Source organism: Colobus angolensis, unplaced genomic scaffold, assembly GCF_000951035.1.
Source record: "Colobus angolensis palliatus isolate OR3802 unplaced genomic scaffold, Cang.pa_1.0 Scaffold176, whole genome shotgun sequence".
NCBI lineage: Eukaryota > Metazoa > Chordata > Mammalia > Primates > Cercopithecidae > Colobus > Colobus angolensis.
Genome location: NW_012114888.1, coordinates 3,240,146 through 3,255,788, shown reverse-complemented (window position 1 = coordinate 3,255,788; position 15,643 = coordinate 3,240,146). Strand labels below are relative to the sequence as shown.

Here is a 15,643-nt window from a genome sequence, read left to right as displayed (position 1 = left end):
TTCTCATTTTTGGGTGAAACCCTGGGTTCTTGCAGTTTTCCCTGAAATAGATCCAGGTCACATGCTCAGTGTTGTCATGAAACTGAACTCAGAGGTAGGGAAAGTCCAGATGTTTGTTCTCTACCAGAGAAAAAAAGGGCAGTTCTCTTTACCTCATTTTCTAAATGATCGTCCTAAAAACAACAAACAAAAAAGTGACATTTGACGGGAAGGCATGTCTTATAATGAGCACAATTCTCCTCGCTGGTCTTGAAGCCCAAGGCTATAAACAGAGTCATGGCTAGGGAGCTACAGAATATTAGCTCATGTGGGAAAAGGAAGGGAGCTGTTGGCCAGGACTTTGCTTCATGTGGGGAAAGCATAAAAATATTGTGGGCAGACTTCAGCTTTGTGTCCCTGGCAAGTTTGACTCATTAGAACAAAACAAGACCAAAAAAACTCAGTTGCTTTGTTTCTCTGGAGGTCTTGGTGACTTCGCAACCAAAACAAAAACAACCCCAGCTGGAGGCAAGCTGCCCAGCCCTGGGGGTGGCCTCCCACCCCATTAAACAGGGGGACTTTTCATGCCAGACCAGACAGCTGAGATTTCTGTTGGCGGCACATGCAGACACATCATTCACTTCCTTCCCTGAGTTTACAGAAGAGCACTCATTGATGAGGCCACTTTGGAGCAGCTGAGAGTGTGAATCTGAATTTATCCCAGTTTTACCATATCAACAGGACAAGGTCACAAGCCAGATATTAATGGAGTGTGGAGGAAGGGAAACCACCAGTGCCTGTGTATATGTACACATATGTGTGTGTGTCTGTGTGTATGTAGTGAAAACTGTAGAAAATCAGCAGTTTATAGTTGCGTTCATATATGACTTTCTGAGCAAGTTAGAATCATTTGTTTCTGGGTTCTCCTCGTTTTTTTGTTTTGTTTTGTTTTTGTTTTTGTTTCTCCAGGCTGAAATCTGACACCCGTAAATCTGTCACCTAAACCTTTAACTTCAAACAGTTGCAGAGGTGCCTTTCCTCCAATTGCTACTCTGTGACCGCCCCCCCTCCATTTTTTTTGTGCTTCCAAATGCCTCCCTTGGCCCCTGATTTCCCTTTCTGCTCTTCCTTTTCTGTTTTCTAAAAACTCAGAGTCAAGATCAGTTTATTCATTTATGTGACAAATAGTTATTGAGCACCTGTTCTGTTTCAGACATACTTTCAGGTTCTGGGAAAATATCTGCAACAAGATAGATGAATCTGCATCCTGAAGGGCTTGATGACAAGGTGATAAAGGGCAAGGGTGGAGAGTGGCAGAAGCAAGATAGTGGAGACCCTCAGGCCTCAGCAGCCCCACTGAAGCAGAATCTACATTTTAACAGTGTCTCCAGGGAATGTGTGTACATTTTACCATTAGAAAAGCCCTGATATAGGCAATGCATAGCTCTGGAGAGTTTTAAGCAGGGAAGAAAACTATCTGTGTATCATGGTCAGTGACTTGACTCCGATATTTTTTCATTTTGTTTTGAGACAGGGTTTCCCTCTGATGCCAAGGCTGGAGTGCAGTGGTACAATCACAGCTTACTGCAGTCTTGACCTCTTGGGCCCAAGGGATCCTCCTCCCTCAGCCTCTTGAGTAGCTAGGACCACAGGAGTGTGCCACTTCACCAAGCTAATTTATAAAATATTTTTGTAGAGACAGGATCTTGCTTTGTTGCGCAGGCTGGTCTCAAACTCCTGGGCCAAGTGATCTTAACCCTCCCAAAATGCAGGGATTACAGGCATGAGCCCACTGTGCCTGGCTGATTCCGTTTCTAAACCCTCTTATTACCCTCTGCTGAGAAATATTGGTCCCATTATCCCAATGATATAACAAAGGCCCTGTATTAGTCCATTCCCACACTTTTATAAAGAACTACCTGAGACTGGGTAATTTATGAAGAAAAGGTTTAATTGACTCATAGTTCTGCAAGCTGTACAGGAAGCATGGCTGGGAGGCCTCAGGAAACTTACAATCATAGCGAAGGCAAAGGGGAAACAAACACGTCTTACCATAGCGGAGCAGGAGAGAGAGAGAGCAAGGGGGAAGTGCCACACACTTTTAACCAGATCTCGTGAGAACTCACTCACTATCACAAGAACAGCAAGGGTAAAGTCTACCCCCATGATCCAGCCACCTCTTACCAGGCCCCACCTCTAACACTTAGGATCACAACTTGAGATGAGACTTATGGGGGAGGACACAGAGCCAAAACATATCAGGCTCAGGCTGAGTGTGGTGGCTCATGCCTGTAATCCCAGTACTTCAGGAGGCTGAGGCAGGTGGATCACCTGAGGTCAGGAGTTCAAGACCAGCCTGGCCAACATGGCAAAACACCGTCTCTACTAAAACTATAAAAATTAGCTGGGCATGGTGGCAGGCACCTGTAATCCCAGCTACTTGGGAGGCTGAGGCAGGAGAATCGCTTGAACCCAGGAGGCAGAGGTTGCAGTGAGCTGAGATCACGCCACTGCACTGTAGCCTGGGTGACACAGCGAGACTCCATCTCCGAAAAAGAAAAAAAGCATATCAGGCCCAAATCAAGTGACATCATTTACTTACTCCTCTGCTCTGTATTAGTTGTCTGTGACTCCTGTAACAAATTACCACAAATTTGGTGACTTAAAACAATAGCGTTTGTTTGTTTGTTTGTTTGTTTGTTTGTTTAAGGGACAGGGTTTTGCCGTGTTGGCCAGGCTGGTCTTGAACTCCTTGGCTCAAGTGATCCACCCATCTTGGCCTCCCAAAGTGCAGGGATTATAGGCATAAGCCACCATGCCCAGCCAAAACAATGCAGTTTTGTCATCCTTACAGTTCAGTAGATCAGGTATCTGGTGGGCTCAGCTGGTTTCTCTGCTTCCAGGTTTTCAAGGTGTTGGCAAGCCTAAGCTCTGGGGAGAAGCCACTTCCAGGCTCATTCAGGTTGTCAGGTTGTCAGTAGAATTCAGTTCCATGTGTTCTTGCTGCAAAACCAGCAACAGTGGAGCGAGTTTTTGTCAAGCTCTGAATCTCTCCTGCCCTTTCTTCTACTACATTGCTTCCTCTGACTCTTTTGCCCTCCTTGTCATTTTGTGTATGTGTGTGTGTGTGGTTTTTTTTTTTTTTTTTTTTTTTGAGAGAGTCTTGCTCTATTGCCCAGGCTGGAGTGCAGTGGTATGGTCTCAGCTCACTGCAACCTCCGCCTCCCAGGTTCAAGCAATTCTTGTGCCTCAGCCTCCTGAGTAGCTGGGATTACAGGTGTACGCCACCACGCCCAGCTAATTTTTATATTTTCAGTAGAGACAGGGTTTCACCATGATGGCCAGGCTGGTCTTGAACTCCTGACCTTGAGTGATCTGCCCACCTCAACCTCCCAAAGCTCTGGGATTACATGCTTGGCCCTCCTTGTCCACTTTTAAGGGCCCACATGATTGTACTGGGCCTACCAGGATAACCTTAAGTCCATCCACAAAGTCCCTTTTGCCAGGTAGTGTAACAGGCTCCAGGGATTAGGCTGTAGAAAGCTTTGGTGAGGTGGCCATTATTCTGCCTACCACATGCTCCATCCCTGAAAAAAAAAAAAGTAAGCTGTCCTTACTAGTGTAATGACCTTAACTTTTTAAAACATCTTGTAATATTATGTAAGAATGGAATGAAATGTAACTCCACACAGATATCATTATGCATTCATTCTAGAAAAAGCATTTCAAAAATAGCACTGTTTGCTATTCCCCAGTTCTTTAATCAGCTTTCTTTTTCTTCATTACATTTGTCAGTCAATATGTATTTGTCTGTCTCCCCTACCCCTACCCCCACCGCAACCCCCGCCACCTTCACCTTCTGGAAAGAGTGCTTCTTGAGGGCCAGGTGCTAAGTTATATTCCTCTTTGTGTTTCCAGCACCCAGCATGGTGCCTGGCACATAGTAGGTGCTTAGTGAATGCAGAAGAAATAGAACTCATTGTTACATGCTCAAAAAATGGTAATAAGCAGGGTTGGTGGTATTTTCTTGAAGGGGCTTCTCTATTAATAATGGCAGTAAAAAGATGAAAATTCCTTGTGTAAAAAGCCACACAAGATAGCCAAATGATGTTAATGACTAGGCTTTTTTTTCCCCCCAAACAAATATGTGCTTGAAATGACATATCCAGTCTTTGGAAATGAACTTAATTAGTAATATGAGCTCTAACTATATGCCAGATTCTGGGTTATTTCACAAATATTTAATCAGCACAAAAAGTCACATGGCAAACAATAATGAGTCAATATTTGTTGAGTGCCTGCCACATATCAGACACCATCCTAAGTTCTTTAAATGAAAAATCTTTTACAGTTCTAAAATAAAACCTTTTTTCTCTACATTCACAACACTTGTAATGCCAAATATGTAAGGTCTTTTTCTATACCAGCCAGTTCTCCAATTCCCAATGAGTACTAACTGGACCTCCTACAGTTTAACTCACTACCTACCTGGAGTTAGCATCAGATTCCATAGGTTAAGGACTCAGTCCCACAAGACTCTCCCCACTTCAGACACCAGTTGCAAGTCCCAGGTCGTGACCTGTACTTCAGACTGACTGGCTATAGGGGGGTTCCCACCCCCTCCTCAGGTTCGATAATTTGCTAGAATGACTCGCAGAGCACAACTTTGACCATTACCAGTTTGTTAGAAAGGATACGACTCAGGAATAGCATAATGGAAGAGATGCATAGTGCAAAGGATGGGGATGGGAGTATGTGGCGCCAACTTGGAAGCCCTCCAAGTTGTGTCATTTAGGGTTTTATGGAGGTTTCATTACATAGGCATGGTTGATTAAATCAGTAGCCATTGATAATTAACTCAATCCCCAGTCCTCCCCTCCCAGGAGGTTGGGATGGAGCTAAAAGTTCCAATCCTCTAATTACATGGTTGGCTTCTCTGGCAATCAGTGTCCCTTCAAGAGTCACCTTATTAGCATAAATTCAGGTGTGCTTGAAAGGAGCTTATTATTAATAAAAAAGATGTTCCTCCCACCCCATCTACTCAGGAAATTCCAAGGGTTTTAGGAGTTTTGTGTCAGACAAAAACCAGATATATATTTCTTGTTCTATCACAACATTCCAGCCTCATAATGCCCCTAGAGGTAGGTAATTATTAATATTTCCAGTTTACAGATGAGGATCCTGAACCACAGAAAGGTTAGGTAACTTGCCCAGAGTCACACAGCAAGGCAATGGCAGCGGCACAGTCAGGACCCAGATAGTCTCTTGAGAGAGCCTGTGATATCCACACCTACACTTCTTAGAGTGCTGTGTTGCTTTTGAAACATTTCTTAGAGAAGCTGTGCTTCTGCACAGGCTTGAAAGATGAATAGAGGTTGGCCAGGTAGGTGTTCTGGGTGGGAGAAGGTGAGAGGAAAAAAGAATGCTCCAGGCTCTAGAAGTTGCCTGAGCTAAAGACATGAGGTGTGAACCCAGGTTTTGAGGAGAGACGAGTTGAGAGAGCAAGTCTGCTTTTTCTGTGGACAGCACAGGAATGGAAAATCCAAGAGTCGCCAAGTGCAGCCAGGAAGGAGGCTCCGCCTGTTCCCACAGTGACCCACAGGAAGGGCTATCAATGGCTTCTCTGTGATGGCAGCCCCAATCATGTCATGAAGCATTCATTTGTTGCTTGTCTTCTGGGTCAGCTTTAAAAAATTAGTTCTGTCTCACAGAACTGCCCTGATTTCCCCAAAGCCACCATATGTGGATTTATCTAAGTTCTTCCTGTACCTAATCATGCTTCTGGCACCATCTCTTGGAATAAGAAGTTGTTTAACACCCTTTTCACAAAGTTACACTTTTGATTTGTCCTGAATTTACCCCTTGTAGCCTCTAAGCGTTGGCTCTTAGTTTCTTACATTTCGGGATTTGCTGTGGAGTCTGAGGTCACTTTATCTTATTCATGGATTGCAGGCATATCTTTCAGTAGCCTGAGAAGACCTTTTGTTAGTTTGCTGTCAAATAGAAGCCATTCCCTTGCTTTACTCATTTTAATTGTCTCTTTTGGGGCTTATATAAGTCTCTTGTAGCTTTCTTTTTTTTTTTTTTTTTTTTAATTTAAGTTCAGGGGTTCTTGTAGCTTTCTTGAGATTAAATGGCAAGAAATTAAGTAGTCCGGTGATAATAAATGCTTTGTGGTTTTGCAGAGGTTAAGATGACAGAGTAGGATTCATTGTTTTCATCACTGATTTAAGGGAAGAAGTAGAAGAAACTGACTTTGGGGGAGTCATTTTGTGCCTGATGGTTTATAGTATCCTTCCTGATGATGTTTATCTTTGTGCTTTTTCCTTAGTAAAATTCTACAGGCACTTAGAACTGAGAGCTTAGAGCGTATTACTTTATAAAGAACCATTTAATTTTTTCCATTATTTATCTGCCTATCAAAAAAGTCATCTGCTACTTTTCTACTCAGTCATGTCACATTTTGGAATCTTCCCAGAGTTGTCATTGGGTTAGCAATCAGTCACCCTGCAAATGGAGGCATTTCTGTGCTCTCTCTCTTCCACATGATTTATAAAAACGTAAAATCAGATTGGTCTCTGGAGTCTCTCCTTGTTTCTATTTCCCGAATCACAGAAGGGCCCATTTAACTGAGCTATTTCCATATCCATCACTAAACATTCCTGAAATACCGAGGGGATTCAGTTTTTAAAAATATCTTTGCGGTTGGAAACTTTAGGAGTGTATTAATAAATAGTGCTTGCTAATTTCTCTCCTTTTTGTCTATGTGCTTCTCAAAGATCTTTGATTAATTATTGGTGTTGCCATTGCAGGTAGAATTTACACTCGCCATGATTTAAAACTACTTGTAATTTTGGTTCAAGTTGTATTTGGTGATTGTCAGTTGTCCCTCACTTGCGGAGTTGCCTCTCCCTGTAATATTAAAGAGAATGATGATAATAACAGCTTCACAAGCAGTCTGTGCTTGCAGAGCCCCAGTAGTACCCTCAAATTGCTGCAGTCAATCTGAGTTTTATATTAACTGTGCTACTTCTGATACTTGCACAGAACAGATTTCCTAAACCTTAAATGAATGTTTGATTTTGCAGGTTATTTTGAAAGTTACATGGTGGGGATGTTTAAATCGGAAGGGCATGAGAGTAGCAAGGAACTTGCTACTTGAGGGTAGATAAAATAACAGAATTGTTAGTTCGAGCTCGTTTCCCCTGCTCACTGATCCCACCTTCCTAAAACTGGTGGGGAAACAAGTACCTTACCACCTGGAGCACAGTGTAGGTCCCTGGGTGAGGACCACAGAGAAGCCTTAACTAGTTTGTCAGGATACTCAACAAAATGTGGTTTCCACAGGCCTACTTTGGGGATGGGGGTTGGAAAGTTGCTTTTAAAAAAGCTTTTAAAAATATTCTCTATAAATCAATTTTGGCCTGTTAGGATCTAGACTATTTTAGGGTAATTAATCTGCTGAAAGATACTTCGAGGAAAATTGCAATAAAAATGCCAAAACAAATGTTGTTCCATATTGAGTTTGAGCTATCCACAGACATAACCCAGCCTTTGTACTTTGGAGACTGTTTTTCTGCCTTTTGAGTTTATTTAATTTCTGCTCAAATGCTACCTCCCAATATATCTTTGAAACTTTGCTGACATGCGATGTTTGACTGTGAGCTCCAGAGCTTTACAAGTTATTTTAAAAGTTTTTTCTCCCCTTTCTTTGAGATCCCTTTTGTACAACTAAGCATGTGCCCTCTTGTTTGTTCCTAGGACGGCCCAGATTCTGCCAGAGGAAACCGGACAAAACAGGAGAGCGCATGGATATTCAGGCTGTGGTACAGCTTTGATCACAAGTATCCTTTTAAGTAGCATCCCCTGTGTCAGTGAAACATTGGGGATGAAATCTTGTTGAATTGTCGGTGAATGACACCTGATAAATAAGGACAGATGCATGCTTGGGACAGGGATAGTTCGTCCTCTCATGGAACATGTGCATTGAGCATTCAACCATGGGTAGTCCTGGTGAGTATCTCTCTGGCCAAGAGGAATGTTTGCATATCCTTAGAATAATTACCCCACAACCTGGTAGACTCATGTAGTTCTGAAGAGCTTTGTGTCCAGGGAACTATGCCTTTTTAGGTGATTAGATTAAAATTACACAATGAATCATGCTGTGTTCAGAAAAGGAAGTAGAACTTCAGCTGTTAATCTATATGGGGAGGATAATTCTTATTGGATGAACTTGGCCAAGTCTGATCTTGTATGATCTGACATTGGCATAACTGGGCCACATGCAGGGCAAAGCCTGTTCCTGTAGATTCACTTGGTCTCAAGTGAAAATTAAAAACCAAAATCTTAAACCCTCTTGGTTTTTTTGTTTTGTTTTGTTTTGTTTTGAGATGAGGTCTCACTCCGTTGCCCAGGCTGGAGTGTGGTGGTGCACTCGGCTCACTGCAACCTTCCCCTCCCGGGCTCAAGCAATCTTCCCACCTCAGCCTCCCAAGTAGCTGGGACCACAGGTGCATGCCACCATGCCCAGCTAATTTTTTGTATATTTGGTAGAGAGAGAGTTTCGCCATGTTGCCCAGGCTAGTCTCAAACTCCTGGGCTCAAGCAATCTGCCCGCCTCAGCCTCCCAAGGTGCTAGGATTACAGGCATGAGCCACTTCGCCCAACCCTTCATGGTTTCTTAAGTTGACATAGTCATCAAATGGGCAGGTGGCTTATTATATATGGTCTTTGGAGATGCTGAAAATGTTAAAAATGTATTGAAGTATGACAGATATATAGAAAACTACACAAATAAGTGCTCAGTAAATTATCACAAAATAAACACACTCATTTAACACCAAACCAATCAAGAAACACAATTACCAAGGCTGGGCATGGTAGCTTATGCCTTTAGTCCCAGTACTTTGGGAGGCCAAGGCAGGTGGATCACTTGAGCCCAGGAATTATAGACCAGCCTGGGCAACATGATGAAACCCTGTCTCTACAAAAAATACAAAAATTAGCCAGGTGTGGTAGCACACACCTGTAGTCCAGCTACTTGGGCCCTGTCTCCAAAAAAAAAAAAAGAGAAAGAAACAAAATTGCCAACCCCCTCATGCCATGACTCAATTACTACTCCTTCCCCCTCCCCAAATGTAATTGCTCTGTTGACTTCTAGCAACACTTAATAGTTTTACCTGTTTTTCAACTTTCTATAAATAGGATTATATAGTATATATATTTTAGTGTCTGGCTTATTTGGCTTGACATCATGTGTATAATACAGCCATGTTGTTATGTGTAGTTCTAGTTCATTTGTTCTCATTGTTCCATAGTATTTCTTATATAAATATATCACAATTTATTCTATTATTGATGTACATGTCTTTTGATGTACATATACATATTTTTTTTGGTAATCTACCCAGGAATAACATTGCTGGGTCATAGGGCATGGGTGGTTTCAACTTTAGAAGACAGTGCCAGTTTTCCAAAATAGTGGTACTACTTTACACAGTCACTTCTAGTGTGTGAGAGTTCCAGTTACTCCACATCCTCACCAGCATTTGGTGTTGTCAGTCTTTTTAATTTTAGCCATTCTATTGGGTTTGTAGTGGTATTTAATCATGGCTTTAATTTGCATTTCTTTCAACTTTACGATGTGGTGTGAAATTGATCTGCGTTCAGTAGAAACCATACTTTGAATACCCATACAACCATCCTGTTTTTCATTTTCAGTACAGTATGTAATAAATTACATGAGATATTTAATACTTTATTATAAAATAGGCTTTGTGTTAGATGATGTTGCCCAACTGTAGGCTAATGTGAGTGTTCTGAGCACATTTAATGTAGCCTGGGCTAAGCTGTGATGTTTGGTAGGTTAGGTGTGTTAAATGCATTTTTGGCTTATGATATTTTCAACCTAATGGGCTTATTGGGATGTAACTGCATCATAAGTCGAGGGGCATCTGTAGTGTGTAGAGACCAGGGATGCTGCTCAATATCCTACCATACACAGAACAGCCCCCATAACAAAGAATGATCTGGCCCTAAATGTCAGTAGTGTTGAGGTTGAAAAGCCTTGCGTTAGCATCTAGGAGAGAAGCTATGGGTAGAGTGAAGAATGGTCCCGTATGGGAAGTTGAGAGATTTACAGTCTGAGTAACCTTACTGAAATCATTTGATGTTGCCAAGTCTCAGTTTCTGCCTTTGTAGTAGCCCCAGGCTACCCCTAAGGTCCTGTCCAAGTAACTTCAACATTTCCACCACCTGCCCTCTGGGTAGAGTGGCTTAACAGGAATCCATGCAGAGAACAAGAGCAGAGGGGACACAGGGGCTGCAGCTCCCCACTCCAGGGACACTATCTCCTGTTTCCAAGGCCTGGAGCCAGTTGTGTGTCAGAGGCTGAAATGCTGATTGAAACCAAAACTTCCATTCAGCATGACAGAGGGAGAAGGGGGATCTACTTTCTAATTAATCAAATACACGTTTGAACTGAAAATTGGGAATTACTAACCCAAGAGTTAACAGTTAACTATTTAAGGCTGATAGGGTGTATCTTACTCTTTGATTCAAACTGTTGCATGTTACAAGTATTTTGTGTATTGTACTAGTAAAATGGGGAAAAGAAGGTTTTTGTGGGTGGAATGTCGGGCAATTTTTAAGCACATTTTGTTGTGTATATGTTTTCTTTGTAGCCATTTTTCCTTAATTCCCATTTTAAAGTTACCTGAAGCCCATCCTCACACACAGCGGCCCCCCACTAACCACCACGCTCCCTGCCTGGTGTGGCTTGCTAGCTCGATGTCTGACCAGTCCCCAGGTGTATGATGTAAGTACTGCATGTCAGGGTTGGAGTCCTGGTCACCATGCCAGGGCAGTGTCTTACATAGGAAGAAGAAACCATCATACTTACGCCTCCAAATCCACAGAGTTTTGCTCCAAGTTTGCTTCGGGGGGTCATGTTTCGGCTGTGACTCCCCACAGCCAACCTAAGACTGAGTGACTTGGGCTTCTAGTGAGAATTACCCTCAGTCCTGCTGCTGCTGCTGCTGCTGCTGCTGCTGCTGCTGCTTTTAGCCAGGGTCCTGCCTAGGGTCTCAGCCAGCTCCAGACATGGTGGGGCCTGCTGCTGAGACAGTGGGAGCAAAGGGTCTCTTCAAAATTATCAGTGGAGGAACCCCAAACTGACAGAGGTGAAGGGGCTCACTGCAAAGTTTAGTGCTCAGATTGGGCAGTTCTCATGGCTTTTGACACCTGTTGCATGGTTCTTACCAACCATCTAAAAGGTGTTTTCTACTTTGCCAAGTTTATTTGGAGATTTCTAAGATGTTCATCAGTCATTATTTCCACTAACGTTAAACCACTTAGGTGTGGTATCCACCTTCCTAACAATGTTCTTTCACTTTTGAACATGACCTCTGGTTATTTAAAATGCACACATCCCCACACACTGTTGTTTGCAGGTGTTTTCATGGTGATTTCACTGCATTTTTATAGCAGACTTAATTGCACAGCTAGTTACATGATTATACAGACCTTCAGCATAACAAAACAAACTTGTGTCAATCCTGTCATCTAGAATTCAAGGGAGCAGATTGGTTTTATCATCTGCATGTAACATTATTAGGCTTTGATGTCAGAATCACTCTCCATGGGTTGTTCATTTGTTTTTTCAGACAGTCTTGCTCTCTTGCCCAGGCTGCAGTGCAATGGTATCATCTTGGCTCACTGCAACCTCTGCCTCCCGGGTTCAAGCGATTTTTGTGCCTCAACCTCCCGAGTAGCTGGGATTACAGCTGCGTGCCACTACGCCTGGCTAATTTTTGTATTTTTTGTAGAGACGTGATTTCACCATGTTGAGCAGCCTGGTCTCAAACTCCTGACCTCAAGTGATCCACTTGCCTTGGCCTCCCAAAGTACTGGGATTACAGGTGTGAGCCACCATGCCCGGCCCCTCCATGGCTGTTTTTTTTTTTTTTTTTTTTTTTTTTGAGACAGAGTCTCGCTCTGTCATCCAGGCTGGAGTGCGGTGGTGCAGTCGCAGCTCGCTACAACCTCTGCCTCCCCAGTTCAAGCGATTCTCCTGCCTCAGCCTCCTGAGTAGCTGGGATTACAGGTTCACACTACCACGCCTGGCTAATTTTTGTATTTTTAGTAGAGATGGGGTTTCACCATGTTGTCCAGGCTGGTCTCGAACCCCTGACCTCGTGATCCACCCTCCTTGGCCTCCCAAAGTGCTGGGATTACAGGCGTGAGCCACCGCGCCCAGCCTCCATGGGTTTTACTATGGCCTTGTTTCTGAATGACCTTTCCTTGGGTACTATGTCTGGGCTTGGGAGTTTCGCAAATGCAACGGGTTGACGTCCAGTCTTGTTTTCTCCTATCAATGAATTTAGGCCCTGCTTCCCTCTGCAAAGAGTGAAAGTGGACCACATCATAGTTCATGCCCAGGGTTTCCTCTGTGGTGCTTTGCTGGGCTTTCCTTCATTTGCAGAATTACTCTCACCTGCAGTTGTCCCATGTTTGCCTTTGTGCTTCCATGGCTCCAAACCTTGAAGCAGTAAAATATGTGCCAGGACCATTTCCCTGAAAACTGGAAGCCAAGAGCCCTGGCAGAGAGATTTTGACAGAGATGAACAAAATCATGTTGCACATGTATGAATGGGAGAACTGGGATGTGCTGAGACAGGGAAGGTGAACTCCCCGGGAGCTGGAAGTTCGGATGGGAGACATAAGCTACTGGCTAGGCATGGTGGCTTATGCCTGTAATGCCAGCACTTTGGGAGGCCGAGGCGGGAGGATCACCTGAGGTCAGGAGTTTGAGACTAGCCTGACCAACATTGTGAAACTGCCATCTCTACTAAAAATACAAAAATTAGCCGGGTGTAGTGGCTCATGCCTGTAATCCCAGCTACTCAGGAGGCTGAGGCAGGAGAATTACTTGAACCTGGGAGGCGGAGGTTGCAGAGAGCCAAGATTGCACCATTGCACTCCAGCCTGGGTGGCAAGAGTGAAACTCCATCCCAAAAAGTAATAAGAGAAAGAAGGAAGGCTACTGTAAAGCAGATCGAGTTTCAGGACTTTCTAAACACTGGTAAAGAGGAAATTTGGGAGTTTAGAGCAAGTTTTAGAACTGTGCTCTGAGCATCTGCCTGAATACAGGACTTTTATCTCATTGGGCATTTGCACCCTGCTTCATTCCAGTGGGGATTTGAAGCAGCAAGTGAGAGGAGTTGCGTGCTTGCTTGTCAAAAATGCTGAAGCATTAGTTAAGTGGAGTCACACTGTAGACTGTGTGTGGAGAAGTTGACATCACTGAGAATGCAGAAAACAAGTATGTGATTGGCGCCAGTGAGTGCACAGAAATAAGTCTGGGAGAGGAAACTCAACCCATGAGTCTTCCCTAGCTGGTGCATTTACCCAGCATTCACTTAGCACCTACTATGAGGTCAGCACCACTGAGGACGGTGCCAAGGTGTGGAGAAGGAGGTCACTGCCCTTTGGCGTTTGTCACCTAGATGGGGAGTCCAGGCACTGACCTGGGGGAATCTGCCCATGGCCTTGGGCAGTGTGACTGCGCGAGGGCACTGCGGGGGTCAGAGAGGCCAGTTCGGCACCCCAGAGACTCTGTCTCATAAGAGGATGCAGGACTTCAGATCAGCTTTGAAGGGTCGGTGGGAAAGAGGAGAGAAAAAAATCAGCTTACCCAGCGTATTTGACACTGTTTGCCCTTCTAGAAGGCAGTGCACAGTACTCAATAGGCCTCAGTGCAGCGGGGGAGCTGGGTTGTGGCCTTCCCCTTGTTTTGTTGGTTAAATCCATTGGAGGAAGAAGGTCCTGTCTGACCTCATGCCGTCTCCGACACTCTTGCTACCATCTGATAGTTCAAGTGGTTGCGACTTTGCTCTCCCTCGATCATTTGATTCATCCACCTGAGGATGTGGCGGGTGGGCTTCCTACCAGGGTTTTCCTGTGGGGAGATGACAGGGGAAACAGGGAGGAAATCCTAATTATGGCTTGTCCTCTTCCCTGAATTACTGTCTAGGACAAAGAGTAGTTCCAATGTAAACAAGACGGGTTGGAGACGGTTTGTATAGGGCGGGAGGCCCATCCAGAATGCCTACCCAGAGAAGACAGTACCTAAAACCTGTTTGCAACGTTTGCCCAATTACCCTACTCTGGCCTTTCTTTGTGTGTTGAGAAGCTGGAAATCCAGGCTAGTCTCCCTCTCTTCCCCTTTTCACTAACCCCAAGCTGTCAGACATTGAAATCAGGAACTATTTTCTAGTATTCTAAGTCCTAGTCCTGGCAACTGTGCCTAGCCCTCTACAGTTTACGTCCAGTTACCACGCTAGAGGCTCAAGGCAGGCAAGTTTCATAATCCCCAGTTTTCAGATGAGGAGTTGGGATTGGGGTTAGGGTTGGTGCCAAACCTGGAAGATATCAGTCTCTCATTTTTGTTGTTGTTGTTGTTGGTTGCACTTTTCAGAACCAAGAGCCACTGAGAGAGGAAGACTCCGATTTCATCCTGACCGAAGGCGACCTGACATTGACGTACGGGGACAGCACAGTGACTGCAAATGGCTCCTCAAGTTCGCACACCGCCTCCACGAGTCTGGAGGGCAGCCGGAGAACGAAGAGCGGCTCGGAGGAAGTGCTGGAGCGAGACCTGGGAATGGGAGACCAGAAGGTTTCGAGCCGGGGCACCCGCCTAGTGTTTCCTCTGGAAGATAATGCTTGACTTTTCCCCCAAACCCTGACACGATGGGGTAGGCTCCCGATGGGGTGAGGACGGCCTAGTGTTGTTTGAGGTGGGGCAGTGACTAGATTGAACTAACTCTTCTATTTTATTGGGGTCTGAAGCTATCGTAACACTTAAAATTTAATTCACAATGCAGTTGGTGAGGCAAAAGTGTCTCTAAATTCAGACAAACATAGACCTATTCCCAGTTTTTTTCACATAGTGCACTGTTTCAGAGTTAAACAAAAAAAATAGCATGCTTTAATGGTCTCCTAATTCATTCACCTGCAGTATCCGAACAAGGTGAGGCAGGTGCTGGGCAGGGGGATTCCTCCCATGAGAGGCTGCATCTCAGTACACAGCAGTGCAAGTCAAGCTGACCATAGAAATATCAAGTTAAAGAGAAGGAAGGCAATTGAGATCAGAACTCCAAGGATTATGGGAAACTGGTGTTAAATGGGACAGAAAACATGAAAAAGCAATTTGAGTGGAGGCTCTGGCAACGAAGGCTGCTTGACTGCAACCTCATATCAGCATTCCTGACTTGATGCTGCCTGTGTTTTTTCTAGACTGAAGATTTGAAAATACGTCCATGAACATTTCAACATGGAACAAAGAATTATAGTTCCTTCTCTGGTGATATCCATAAAGAAGTAGTTATGAAATGTTTAAAACCAAAGGCAAATAGTGTTATACTCTTATTTTTTAATGAATCTGAGGAAAGGAGGTATTTCGAAACTGATGATGGTATCACTGCAAAAAGCATTCAACTTTTTTTTTTTTTTTTTTTTTGAGATGGAGTTTTGCTCTTGTCGCCCAGGCTGGAGTGCAGTGGCGTGGTCTCGGCTCACTGCAACCTCTGCCTCACGGATTGAAGTGATTCTCCTGTCTCAGCCTCCTGAGTAGCTGGGATTACAGGCGCCCACCACCATGCCC

The 15,643-nt window shown here is 44.1% G+C and overlaps 1 protein-coding gene across 3 annotated transcripts in view; it reads left to right on the top strand.

Moving 5' to 3' along the window:
- Positions 1 to 15,383, top strand: part of SLC9A7 (solute carrier family 9, subfamily A (NHE7, cation proton antiporter 7), member 7) — a 137,842-nt gene extending 122,459 nt beyond the window's left edge. For 2 of the 3 annotated variants that reach the window (XM_011938688.1, XM_011938689.1), the window contains exons 14-16: positions 7,763 to 7,823; positions 10,690 to 10,795; positions 14,456 to 14,954. In XM_011938688.1, coding sequence (XP_011794078.1) covers positions 7,763 to 7,823; positions 10,690 to 10,795; positions 14,456 to 14,707 — 419 coding nt within the window. In that variant the 3' untranslated portion in view covers positions 14,708 to 14,954. Of the gene's footprint in view, positions 1 to 7,740; positions 7,824 to 10,689; positions 10,796 to 14,455; positions 14,955 to 15,276 lie in introns of those variants that run through there. The other variant, XM_011938687.1, reaches the window with a different exon arrangement.
- The last annotated feature ends 260 nt before the right edge of the window (positions 15,384 to 15,643 follow it).